This window comes from Pseudomyrmex gracilis, unplaced genomic scaffold, assembly GCF_002006095.1.
Source record: "Pseudomyrmex gracilis isolate BER0280 unplaced genomic scaffold, ASM200609v1 scaffold_233, whole genome shotgun sequence".
NCBI lineage: Eukaryota > Metazoa > Arthropoda > Insecta > Hymenoptera > Formicidae > Pseudomyrmex > Pseudomyrmex gracilis.
The window spans coordinates 168,886-180,255 of NW_018020817.1; the positions used below are offsets into that span (position 1 = coordinate 168,886).

Here is an 11,370-nt window from a genome sequence, read left to right on the forward strand (position 1 = left end):
ACATGCGTCTTGAATTTTTTTTTCATATGGCAAAACACATTTTACTTTTTTATTCACACTTTTTATTTTGCATTAATTAGTACTATATTTTCATGCAAATCAATGAGGTAGTCTATTATTTAAAGTAAAAAACATTATTCTTTAAAATAGACATAAGTAACATACCTTCTGTAACGTTTCTTTCTCAAAAGTGAAGCGCTACTCCGTACTAGATGAAAGAACCGCTTATTTGTGTTTGCAAAATTAATGAGATCACGCATTCCAAGTCTTTCATCTTCGAGTATCATATAGATAATCTCATTGGGCATACTCATTAACGAAGCCATAGAAATTATTGTGTTTTTTTAGAAGAGACAACGGTGAACTTTGTTAAAGTGAAATTATACAGAAAGATGACTACGAGGTCTACGAGTCGGAAAGTATGATAGTATGATAGAAAAAGGCGGTCTTGAGCATAGATGCCAGATCGGGGACGCTTGCAGCATGCTCCGCAAGTAGAAGGGATACACAGACAAAACGCACACAGGCGAACAGCCGTGTACGTGTGCTCTCAGCGATTCGACGAGTGGCTGCTCGCGTGTGTGCGTATCCTCTCCACTTGTTGCAGCATGCTGCAAACGTCCTCAATCTGGCATCTATGGTCTTGAAGCTTCTCATTGGTTGCAATATCTCCGCCTGGAAAAATTTGGACGAATCGCCGTCATACATCAACATAATGTTTGTTTTTTTCCTGCACTGGCTGCACTAGTTCACAGTCTATCTTTTTTTTATTCATATTAGAAGGAAAAAGATAGACTGTGAACTAGTGCAGCCAGTGTGCAGGGAAATAATACTAAGCTATAATATGTCTGCGCTCTTTCACGAGCGCATACGGACGCAAAAAACGCACCCATTGGGTGCGTTCAGACAACTCAACAGTTGCACAACGGTTAAGAGATAATCACTTCTGATTGGATCATACTTTTGGAACCCAATCAGATTTTGAAGAATAGTCCTATCATAAGTGATGATCTCTCAACCGTTGAGTTGTCTGAACGCACCCAATGTAGAACGGGCTTGATGAAAAATGAAGCCAGAGACGTACGATGCTTTTTTGCTTGCTAGATCGCTTGCATGCTTCTGTACTGATTTACTGACAGGAGCCAATCAGGACGCAGCCTTAGAGTATCACGTGATCTAAAAAGTTTTGTTCTGATTGGCTCTCGTAATAAACCGGTATATGACCGTGCAAGAAAAATAGTATCCGTGATTTATCACGAAACTTCAGCAAAGCAGTCCGAAGCGTGTGTAGCCAGCACAGGAGCACGCAAGCGATCCAGCAAGCAAAAAAGCATCGTGCGCCGCTGGCTTTATGAGTAGTGAGCTACCATGTTGTGTTGAAGTACATAATGGTATCCTATCTATGGCATTCTGTGATATCATAATTTTTGTGCTGAAAACTATTAAAGTACATAATACCTGTAAAATTCAACTTGTGAGGGATTTCTGCTTAATCAGATAATTTTATCGAAATGACATGTAAATTTCTAGTACGGTAACTCACAAGTGGGTAGTTTGAGTTGTGTGAGTATAATACTTGACGATATTGTCCTACGCTCTCGCGTTTAGTGGTTAAAAGTCTGTCCGCATTGACGTCGAATGTTCGTAAATCTTGGTATGACGCGAGAATAATCACAGTTATATATATTGTGATTTCTTTCAACGGCAAATATTTCACATAAGCTTGTTCCATTTTTGTGACAATGTTATGTATGTATTTACGCGTTTCAAAGTAACTCTTAAAGGTTACTATAAAAACTAAAAAAGATATTGAGTTTTTTTTTTATTGTTCTTGTATGCGGCACATGCAAAATTGTTTGTGCAATTTTTCGTCTATTCTACTATTCGCAAATTTGTTTTGTTTTTTTTTTATGTAATATCAATAAATTAGTATATAATTTGTATTATGTGTGTGAAAAAAAGAGAAGAAGAGAGAAACAAAGTACATACAAATATATAAAAGTATATACAAAGATTTTTTTGTTTGTTAAAGATATGTGCACATGTACATTTTTTCTCTTTGTTGAATATAAAGTTTAGTTTGTATTTAAAACATTTTATAACATTTTTCTTTCAAACCATGTTTCAGGATTTACTGCAATAGTATCAATTAATCACAACCATGTCTTATCCTGGTCAACCACCCATGGGTATTCCAGGAATGCCACCAATGCCATACATGGTTAGCGCACCACCTCCGATGATAGGTGGAGTGATGCCTATGGCACATGTTAGTATATTTAATTGATTAAAGCATGATAGGTGTTTTTTTCATATTGCTATATTATCTTTAAAATGTGTGTGTACTTTTGTTTTGTGTGTGTATTATATTTTCTTCTCTTTAATTAAAAACCAGTTTTATATAGTAGTAATACTTTTATTTTAATTATAGCTCTGGGAAATTTAATGTTTCAATAAAAAAGATTTAAAAAATAATTATTTATAATGAAGAAACATATGTATAATGTTAACATATATCTTAAACATATATTCACACAAAGTATGTGTATGCAAATGTTTAAAATAATTATCTGTAAAGTAAAAGAGAAAAGATATATTAATTAGTTATATTCTTTTTTTTTAATTTTGTTTAATGCATGTGATGTGTTTTAATAAGGTGGAATGCTTAGATAGCTAAAATAAGAATAAATTAATCATGCTATTAGAAAGGGAGGGGAAAAGCAGAGTGCATGAGTAGACATATGCATAATTAAGAATCCTACCATTTATAAAACATAGATGATACCAACACCCGTATCTGCGATGCAGACATCAGCGCCTGCCGTCCGTTATTCACGCAATCAGAATCGTCACGATAACAATCGAAGACGTGAGAGGGAATCTGGTCCGCCTGTCACAGTATTTATTGGTAACATAATGGACAGGGCACCTGATGTAATGATGAGACATATTTTGAGCGCATGTGGACATGTGCTTTCTTGGAAGAGAGTGCAAGCGTTTGGCTTTTGTGAATTTGCTGGCCCTGACGCGGGTCTCAGAGCTGTGAGATTACTTCATGATATGGAAATAGGCACTAAAAAACTCGTTGTCAAAGTGGATGCTAAAGCTAAAGTAGCTCTGGATCAATTTAAAGGTAAGCTTTTGAGATGAAAACTAAGTTAGAAGAGAGGTGAGGTTTTATTAAAATAATTACTTCTTTAATAGCTGAGCGAAGAAAGAAACTCAAAGGTGGTCAATCGCCTTTACAAGACGAGATATCTGGTGAAGGAGCAGATGGTGAAGAGAACGAAGATTATATGGACGAAGGCATGAGAGTGGTTGATGCAGATGCGCTTACTCGTATCAATCAGATCATAGCTGAACACGCTGCGGATTTGGAAATGGCACAGGTAGCTCCAGGTAAGTACTTAAAAAATTTTGTTTAAACACACGTGCATAAAAGTGTTATTATTATTTCTAATTTATTTTCCTTACAGAAGAACATCAGACCAAAATGGTAGCTAAATCCTTAAATCTGGATGATGCGGAGATAGAAGAAAGTAAAAGAGACTTGATTACTCGAGAAATTGGCAAATTCAGGGAAGTCATGAAGGTAATTATTATTATTATTATTATTATTAATATTTCTATACAAATATACTCCTTTTTCTTTTTTGACTTTGCTTTTTTTTATTAGTTATTAAACGTTGATTACATAAAAATACACAATAGACAAATTTTATTTTCTTAAAAAGGAACATACTAAAAATATTTCATATCTTATATCTATCATATAAATTTAATATAATTTATATATTTATATTTATAATATAATCTGGACTAGAAATTATTAAAAAAAAACATCTTTTTATTATGATATATAATTTTGTCTTCACTCTTATACTGCAAAATAATGACTATTCAGCAGAATAAGATAGTGTACTCAAAATTCAACAAGATGAGATAGTATATGTATTAATGCGCTTATACGTATTTTATACGTGCATGCGTGTACGCATACACACACACACACATAGTAATTTTTCTGAAAATTAATATCATCTTAGTCCTTTATTTTTTTAATCTATTTTATCTTTCTTGTCAACTTGATCTAAAGATGTGCAGAATAGTTTCTTTACTTTCAGAAAAAATGTATATATCGGATACAGTTTTGTAATACTCTACATTAATGTGTTAGTTATTTTTAACATTTATTTTCTATATACATTTATCAATTTATTTTTTTTAATTCGGGTCCTACATAAATTGATTATACATTAATATATGTATAAGTATAATGATCACATTAAAAGAGAGGAGAAAGAGAGAGAGAGAGAAATATCAAATATAAGATTGTTTTATGCTAAATTTTTATACAATTTGGAGATGTTATATATATATACATATATATATATGTATATGTATAAATATACAAAAAACAATTTTTGTCTACATCATATCTTGATGATTTTGATGAAGGCAAAAGTACATTCAGCAACAAAACAACAATGTAAATCTCGTGCTATATACGAAAAGAACATCTTTAATGTTTATCGATGTACATTGCCGTTAGCACTTATTTTATACAGATGCTGCGACCGGACACAGGAATATACTTTGTAAAAAAAATCTTAAACAATCTAAGTGATAACATGAGGTCACAAACTAACAAGTTGTTTTGGGAAAGTATGTGTAATGTGAAAAAATAACAAGTGTCCAATCGCATATATATCTTATCGCAGATGCTGGTAACTAGACTATTTCTCTCTGTGTACACTTAATGTGTAAAAGAATGTAACTGGATTTATAAGAGGATACGGTAGAGATATATAGATTACACGAGTATTTTAAAAGACACGTAATTTTTTAAGTATTTTGTGAGATAAAATGCGTGTGCTCTATTAGCTCTAAACAATTGGAGCGGTGATTCGTTGCTATAATTATAATAACAGGCAGCGTGCGTCGCACACAGCAAACGCACACGCCTAGGAATGCTGTGTGTGTGGGGGACCACTCTTTCACTCATTCATTGGCTCTGAAGGGAGTCAATCACAGCACATCCCTCGTATTTTCGCAGGCAGCTGCAGCCTCGTCGGTAAGTCAGAGTATAATCCAAAAAAAAAAACCAAACATGAAAAAAAAGCCAAAACAAAAACGAAATATGCAATAATGTTAAGAAGACTCTCTTAGCTCTCCGCGACAAGCTGGCGACATGTAATTGATCATTTCATCTCTATTAATATTCCAGTTGAATTTATTGCAAATACAGATCTGTGCAACATTGCAACTGTAATATTTTTTTATGTTTATAGAGATGGATATGTGATTACAATTCATTTGTAATAACTAATCAGTTAATTTTATCTACTTCTGCATATATGGTATGCTAAACTGCTAGCAATAATATTTAATGTCAAAGATTTATTGTAATGTATTATACATAAAATATAATTAAATAAATTTGTTTTTTTTTTATATACATTATGCAACTATATTTTGTTTTTATAATAATTATGTAATTATTGTAAAAACAAAAGAGTTGTCTAGCAGTCTAGTATTCGCATATTGCAAATGTAGGTAAGCGGGGTTGTTCAGATTATTTTCACGCGCAATTTAGGATTTAGAAAGTGTTACCGTATTTTGAGCAAAATATATTTTGACGCTGACACTCTTTGTTCTATACATCTTTGGATAGACTGATAGGACCGAAAGATTTTCTCTGTACGCTACACACAATGAAAACTGATTTTGCCCATCATCAATGGCGACTGTTCAGTTGTTGTCTTTATTTTGTGTAAACAGCTTCTGTCAGCGTCTCGATCAGACATGTAGTACCTAGGTGCGCGCTCCTCCATTCTCTGGTACCACCACACTGACTGACCAAGTCAACTTCACACCGTGAGTAAACTCCACAACCATGAGCCAACACAAGCATTCGGTTCTTGTAGTTTTTTTTTGCTAGTGAACTACCCATCTGAGAGATATACCTTTTTTGACCACGTTTTCGACAGTCTACTTTCTCCTCACAATGTGCATCTACTTTTATGCACTGAGTTATTCTGCCCTTGTTAAAACTTAAAACCATGGGTTACTGTATGGATAAGATATTTTATATGTTTCACAAAACTATAATAAATAATTGTGAAAAAATAAAATTGTAATAGAATTACTAATGATAAAAAAAAAATATATATATATATATATAAAATTTAACAAACGATAAAAGAACAAATAACGTAAAACTTGCAGCGGTGGGTACATATAAATACTCTTTGCTCTCCTAACAATTATATACATTTATCAAAAAAAAGTCTTTGTTGTGTGTGCGTGTGTAACAATAATATATAATTTTGCAATATTATATATTATATAATAGCATTTTATTAGTAGATGGTTTCTACTTTCTTTATATACACACATACACATAATTTTACTTTTATAAACTAAATATATAGATATACATATGTATCTTCGTAATCCTGCAATATAAAGTAGCATCAGAATTAATTAATTTTCCAAACAGTAACCTATTGCTAGTATAACGAGTAAAGATCAACCATACTAATTTATTTCTAAGACATTGCGTTCATAACACGGAAAGTAACGGTGGGCAAACTATTGTGCATTTGATATTCAACAGTTTGCTGCATCGGCCACCAATAGCGCGTGTAACCAGAGGAAAACATATGTTGTCAGACAATACGACAGTTTCTTGGAAAATGTGAAAAGATGTTTGGTGGGATACTCTTCTTCATGGTGACTGCACCTGCGATTGGTATAATACTTTCTAATAATTATAGAGTATCAAATCGTGAATCAAAATTGTCTAAATAATCTCAAATCCCCTTTCAAGCACTTAGATTTTATATCATAAATAGACTTAGACACTATCGATTTTACAGGCACATTTGCAATGTTGTAAGTACATTGGGTGGCCTCTGCGATGCATCTGTTTAGTGTTAAGGTACTTAAATGTAAACTCTAGAGTCTAAGTTAACTTTTATACCTTGTATCCAAATATTTGTACCTGCACTTAGGTAATTGATATGTAAACGAGATTTCGCGTAAGATGCTGCCGATCGAGAATACTCCAGTGGAGTGAGTATACCATATTGAAATGAACATCTCTCTACATTTACATGTCAGACTTTGATTAAGGCTTATAACACAACTAGTAATCGTTCTTTACAAATAAATTTATAACATAGCTATGTAGCGCGACATCTTTTTTTTTTTTTTTCTGCTCGTGTATACGTATGTTTGTTTCAACAAAATATCTGCGCGCGACAATATTCTTGAGAATAGAGACACAGTTGTTTAACACGTCTTCGCAAATATTTTGACAAAATTTATTTGATGAGTTGTGATTAAGATTTAATTTGAACAAAGTTGCGTCTATAGCAAAACATATGCATTTTTACAACTGAGTTTATAACAAGACTTATTATTTGTTGTGTGACGCTACTTGCCAACAAGTAGTAAATCTTTTATTTTAGTTTTTCATTTTTTTTTTGTTTTTTTTTTTTTGTCGCATCTAAGAAGGATACGATTGCTAGTACTTTGATTTCATCAATATGACAAACCGACACGCTTATTTCAACTTTATTGTCTCACCTGTGCTCGCCTTCTTGTGTTTTGTAGAAACAAGAGGAGGAGAAGGCCCAAGTGAAACGAAAGAAGGAAGCTGTTGAAAAAGAGGAGCGCGAGAAACGAGAGAAAGAGCGACGTGATAAACGTGATGACGATGTCTCGAAGGATGATCAAGATGGAGATTCGGGTAGTCCTACATCTCATAAAGGTCGTAGTGGAAGTACTGGCAGCAGTAGAAGAGACAAACGTCGATCTAGATCTAGGTGAGACATTTATGTGCATTAATATATTGTATCAATAAGTAAAAGTACATAATATTGATAAAAGAATTTCTAAAACATACGTATACTATCACGACGTAACATGCGGATTGTAATTTAAATGTAATTTAAATACAGTAGAGATTAATGTGAATCCTATGGTCAGCACATTTTTACTTTCAATTTTCTTTTTTTCTCCCTCCTACCTCTCTCACTGAGGCATGAATATCTTCTATCTCTCTCTCTCTCTCTCACTATCTTTCTCATTGAGGCATGAATATCTTTTCTTTTGTTATCAAATTTTAACAGAGAACAAAGCTTCTTTCTTCATGCAACTATTTTACAAGTTTGAACTTCTCAGATCTAAAGAACGTGACAGGGATCGAACGAGGAGTGACCGGGATCGAGACAGAGATCGTGAGAGAGATCGAGAACGGGAACGGGAACGAGATCGGGATCGCGAGAGAGAACGCGAACGGGAACGTGAACGAGACAGAGAAAAGGAGAGAGATCGAGAACGGGAAAGAGAACGGGAGCGAGAAGAAGTGAGGAAATCCGAGAGAGAAATTATGCGTGAAAGAGAGGAGGAGGAAGAGGCGAAAGAGAGAAAGAAAAATGAGAGACGAGCCAGAGAAAAAGAGGCGGCATATCAGGAGCGTCTAAGAGCGTGGGAGACGCGTGAACGACGCAAACAGAAGGAATATGAGAAGGAAGCCGAGAAGCGTCGTGCAAAACGAGAAGCGAGAGAGAGGGAGGCAAAGCGTCTAAAAGAATTCCTCGAAGATTATGATGACGATCGTGATGACGCCAAGTATTACAAAGGAAAAGAATTATCTCGTCGGCTCGAGGAACGAGCTCTTGAAGCAGAGGCGGATTCGCGGGATCGTTGTGCCGAACGTCAAGAACTCCAACGTCTACGCGACAAACTATATGCAGATACGTCCAATCCGGATCCTGCTGCAGAATTTGAACGAGTAAGTTGAGTAAAAATATTAAGAAATCTGAATTGTTTAATTACAAATAAACGAATCTTCTATTTTTTTTCAGTCATATAAATTTATTTCTATTTTGTTTGTTTAGTTAAAAGCTGAGAGAGAGGAACAGTACAAGCCTAAACCTGTAATTACTATAATTGACGAAGAAGATGACAAGGCAACGAAAAAAGAGAAGGAAGTGATGCCGCCAATAGAAACCGAGCCAATAGAAAGCGATAGCGATGATGGCGTGCAATTTGATGACGCTTCCCAGCCGGAAACACCATCCAGAACGCCGCCGCGACATCATCATCATCATCGTCGGCATCATAGACATCATCAAAATCATCATCGCGACGGCGAAGAAAATCACGAGGGTCTTATGGAGGTGGATGAAGAGAGCATAAAAGACGTACGACCATCGCCGCATCTATCGGTTGCGACTCCTGCTCAATCCATTCCACCCTCACTGGACGAAGATTCGCGTATGTCTCTCGTCAGTGAACCAGAAAAGACGAGCGGTAGTAAGTATCTTGATTCAAAATTAAGGAATTAGATTTGTATTATATACACGTAAGTTTGATTTGATTAATTATTTAATCATTTTATATTTAATTATTTAATCATTAATTATTTAATCAATCGTTTTTTCTTGTAGGTAATTTTGTTCCATTTGCTATGGGAAATGCGGGAAATCGTCCTAGCGATCACAATGTAGGCGGTAAAACTCCCGTCAGTCCTAGTACTGTTAATACAAATTTGCAACAAACGAATCAAACACGAAAAAAAGGTCGTATCGATGTTAAAGATGTTTTCAATAACGATGATGATGACGACGCGGCTAATAACGCGAAAAAACGTAAACTTGTACCTTTAGGTAAGTATTTCAAGTTTTTGACTACACATCGAACGAGGGAAGGTAGAATACATGTTGTAACATTTTATCTTGCAGATTACGGTGATGAAAAGAAAAAGAAAGCTGAAGAACCGGCGAAGACGGGAAAAGAAGAAAGTACAAAGAGCCAAGAAGAAAAGCGAAAACACATAAAATCTCTCATAGACAAGATACCTACTGATAAGAACGCATTGTTCGGTTACCAACTCGATTGGGCAATCATCGATAACGTAAGTGAGAGATTTACGCGCGCGCGTTTTTAAATATACATATACAAATTCACAAAATTTTCGTCTTCCGTCAATATAATTTATAAATAAATTGATTCAGTTAATTTTGTCTCTAACGTAAAAGAAGTAATCTAATCTTATCTTAATATTGTGCAAAATTATATTGATAAAATTCTGTTATTTGTCAATATGATTTGAGTTTTATGCATGTTTTGTTACTTTAGACATTAATGGAGAAGAGGATAAGACCTTGGATTAACAAAAAGATCATCGAATACATTGGTGAGCCGGAACCTACCCTAGTGGATTTTATCTGTAGCAAAGTAATGGCGGGTAGTTCTCCTCAGGGAATACTCGACGATGTTCAGATGGTAAATGTCAAATATCTCAAATGCATATGTTGTAAATATCAAATATCTCAAATATAATCGTTGTTTTATACACAGATTTCATACGTGTCTTATTTCTGTGTTTTAGGTACTTGACGAAGAAGCGGAAGTGTTTGTAGTCAAAATGTGGAGGCTGTTGATTTACGAAGTAGAAGCGAAGAAAATGGGATTAGTGAAATAAATAAATCAAATATATCACATCCGCAAAAAAAAAAAAAAAACATTCATTAACTCGTGAATTATACATGTATTATGCGAGCGCGTGAAACTTTCGATTTGAAAACTGTGTAGAAATTGTGTGTATTTACACACAATTTGCCGTTGTATTCTCTTTCTCTCTCTCTCTCTCTCTCTTTATTATAGAAATCCTTTTCTAAACAAAAATCACAAGTGTTGCTCGATAGATGGTCTAAGTGTGTAGCAACTAGTGTTAAAAATAAACTTCTATAATTGTGTAATACTTAAATAGTTTTGAATTATGTGTCCACATTATCAGACGGATAAATAATGACTCGCCTAAATGATAAAATTAAATAAATAAGTAATTAACAAAGTAAGTAATTAAATAAATAAGTAACTCTTGATATAACTGTCAACCTGTAACTAAATCTGACCAACCTGCCGGTAATCCATCTCGGACACGCTATTTAACTTATTTTGTTTATATTTATAGTAATTTATAAAAAAAAAAATCCACTTAAAACTGTGGATTCTTTTTTGCACGAGCATGAATCCTCACCGCGTTCGTTCTTTCCCTTCTTATCTTCACCTGAACATAAAAAGGGAAAGAACGCACGTGAAGTTTGTCGCGAAAAGTTTTTATATTTACAAAAGTATAAAAACATTTCTGATTCACGTTCACAGAAATCCAGTATCGCGGGATTTTTGTTTACGCGTTGAGAAAAAACTCATCAAAATTAATTAGCAATAGTCGAGACAAGTTCATTATTAAATCTCGACGAGAAATTGTCTCGTCTCGGAATGTGATGACAAAAACATCTGACATATTTCGAAACCTATTTTGCGCTTACTGCACGACACCTGTGCGTGATG

General features: G+C 34.2%; 1 protein-coding gene across 3 annotated transcripts; it reads left to right on the forward strand.

Annotated features, from left to right (window-relative positions):
* Window positions 1–1,261: 1,261 nt before the first annotated feature.
* Window positions 1,262–10,777, forward strand: LOC109859005 (RNA-binding protein 25). 3 transcript variants are annotated; one of them, XM_020436820.1, is made up of 12 exons: window positions 1,262–1,563; window positions 2,129–2,269; window positions 2,779–3,133; window positions 3,205–3,399; window positions 3,477–3,592; window positions 7,621–7,832; window positions 8,191–8,803; window positions 8,910–9,327; window positions 9,462–9,680; window positions 9,756–9,928; window positions 10,153–10,299; window positions 10,406–10,777. In XM_020436820.1, the coding sequence occupies exons 2-12, from the start codon at window positions 2,162–2,164 to the stop codon at window positions 10,496–10,498; spliced, it is 2,649 nt and encodes an 882-aa protein (XP_020292409.1). In that variant the 5' UTR covers window positions 1,262–1,563; window positions 2,129–2,161; the 3' UTR covers window positions 10,499–10,777. The 3 variants fall into 3 exon arrangements, with proteins under 3 accessions (XP_020292409.1, XP_020292411.1, XP_020292410.1); XM_020436822.1 differs by having other exon boundaries at window positions 2,809–3,133; XM_020436821.1 differs by having other exon boundaries at window positions 1,262–1,391.
* The last annotated feature ends 593 nt before the right edge of the window (window positions 10,778–11,370 follow it).

Excerpts from the sequence above, each read along its gene's own strand:
- LOC109859005 (XM_020436820.1), top strand. The coding sequence starts at position 2,162 with ATGTCTTATCCTGGTCAACCACCCATGGGTATTCCAGGAATGCCACCA. Across the intron at positions 3,134-3,204 it reads AGCTCTGGATCAATTTAAAG|CTGAGCGAAGAAAGAAACTC; the intron begins GTAAGCTTTTGA and ends CTTCTTTAATAG. Across the intron at positions 8,804-8,909 it reads CTGCTGCAGAATTTGAACGA|TTAAAAGCTGAGAGAGAGGA; the intron begins GTAAGTTGAGTA and ends TTGTTTGTTTAG.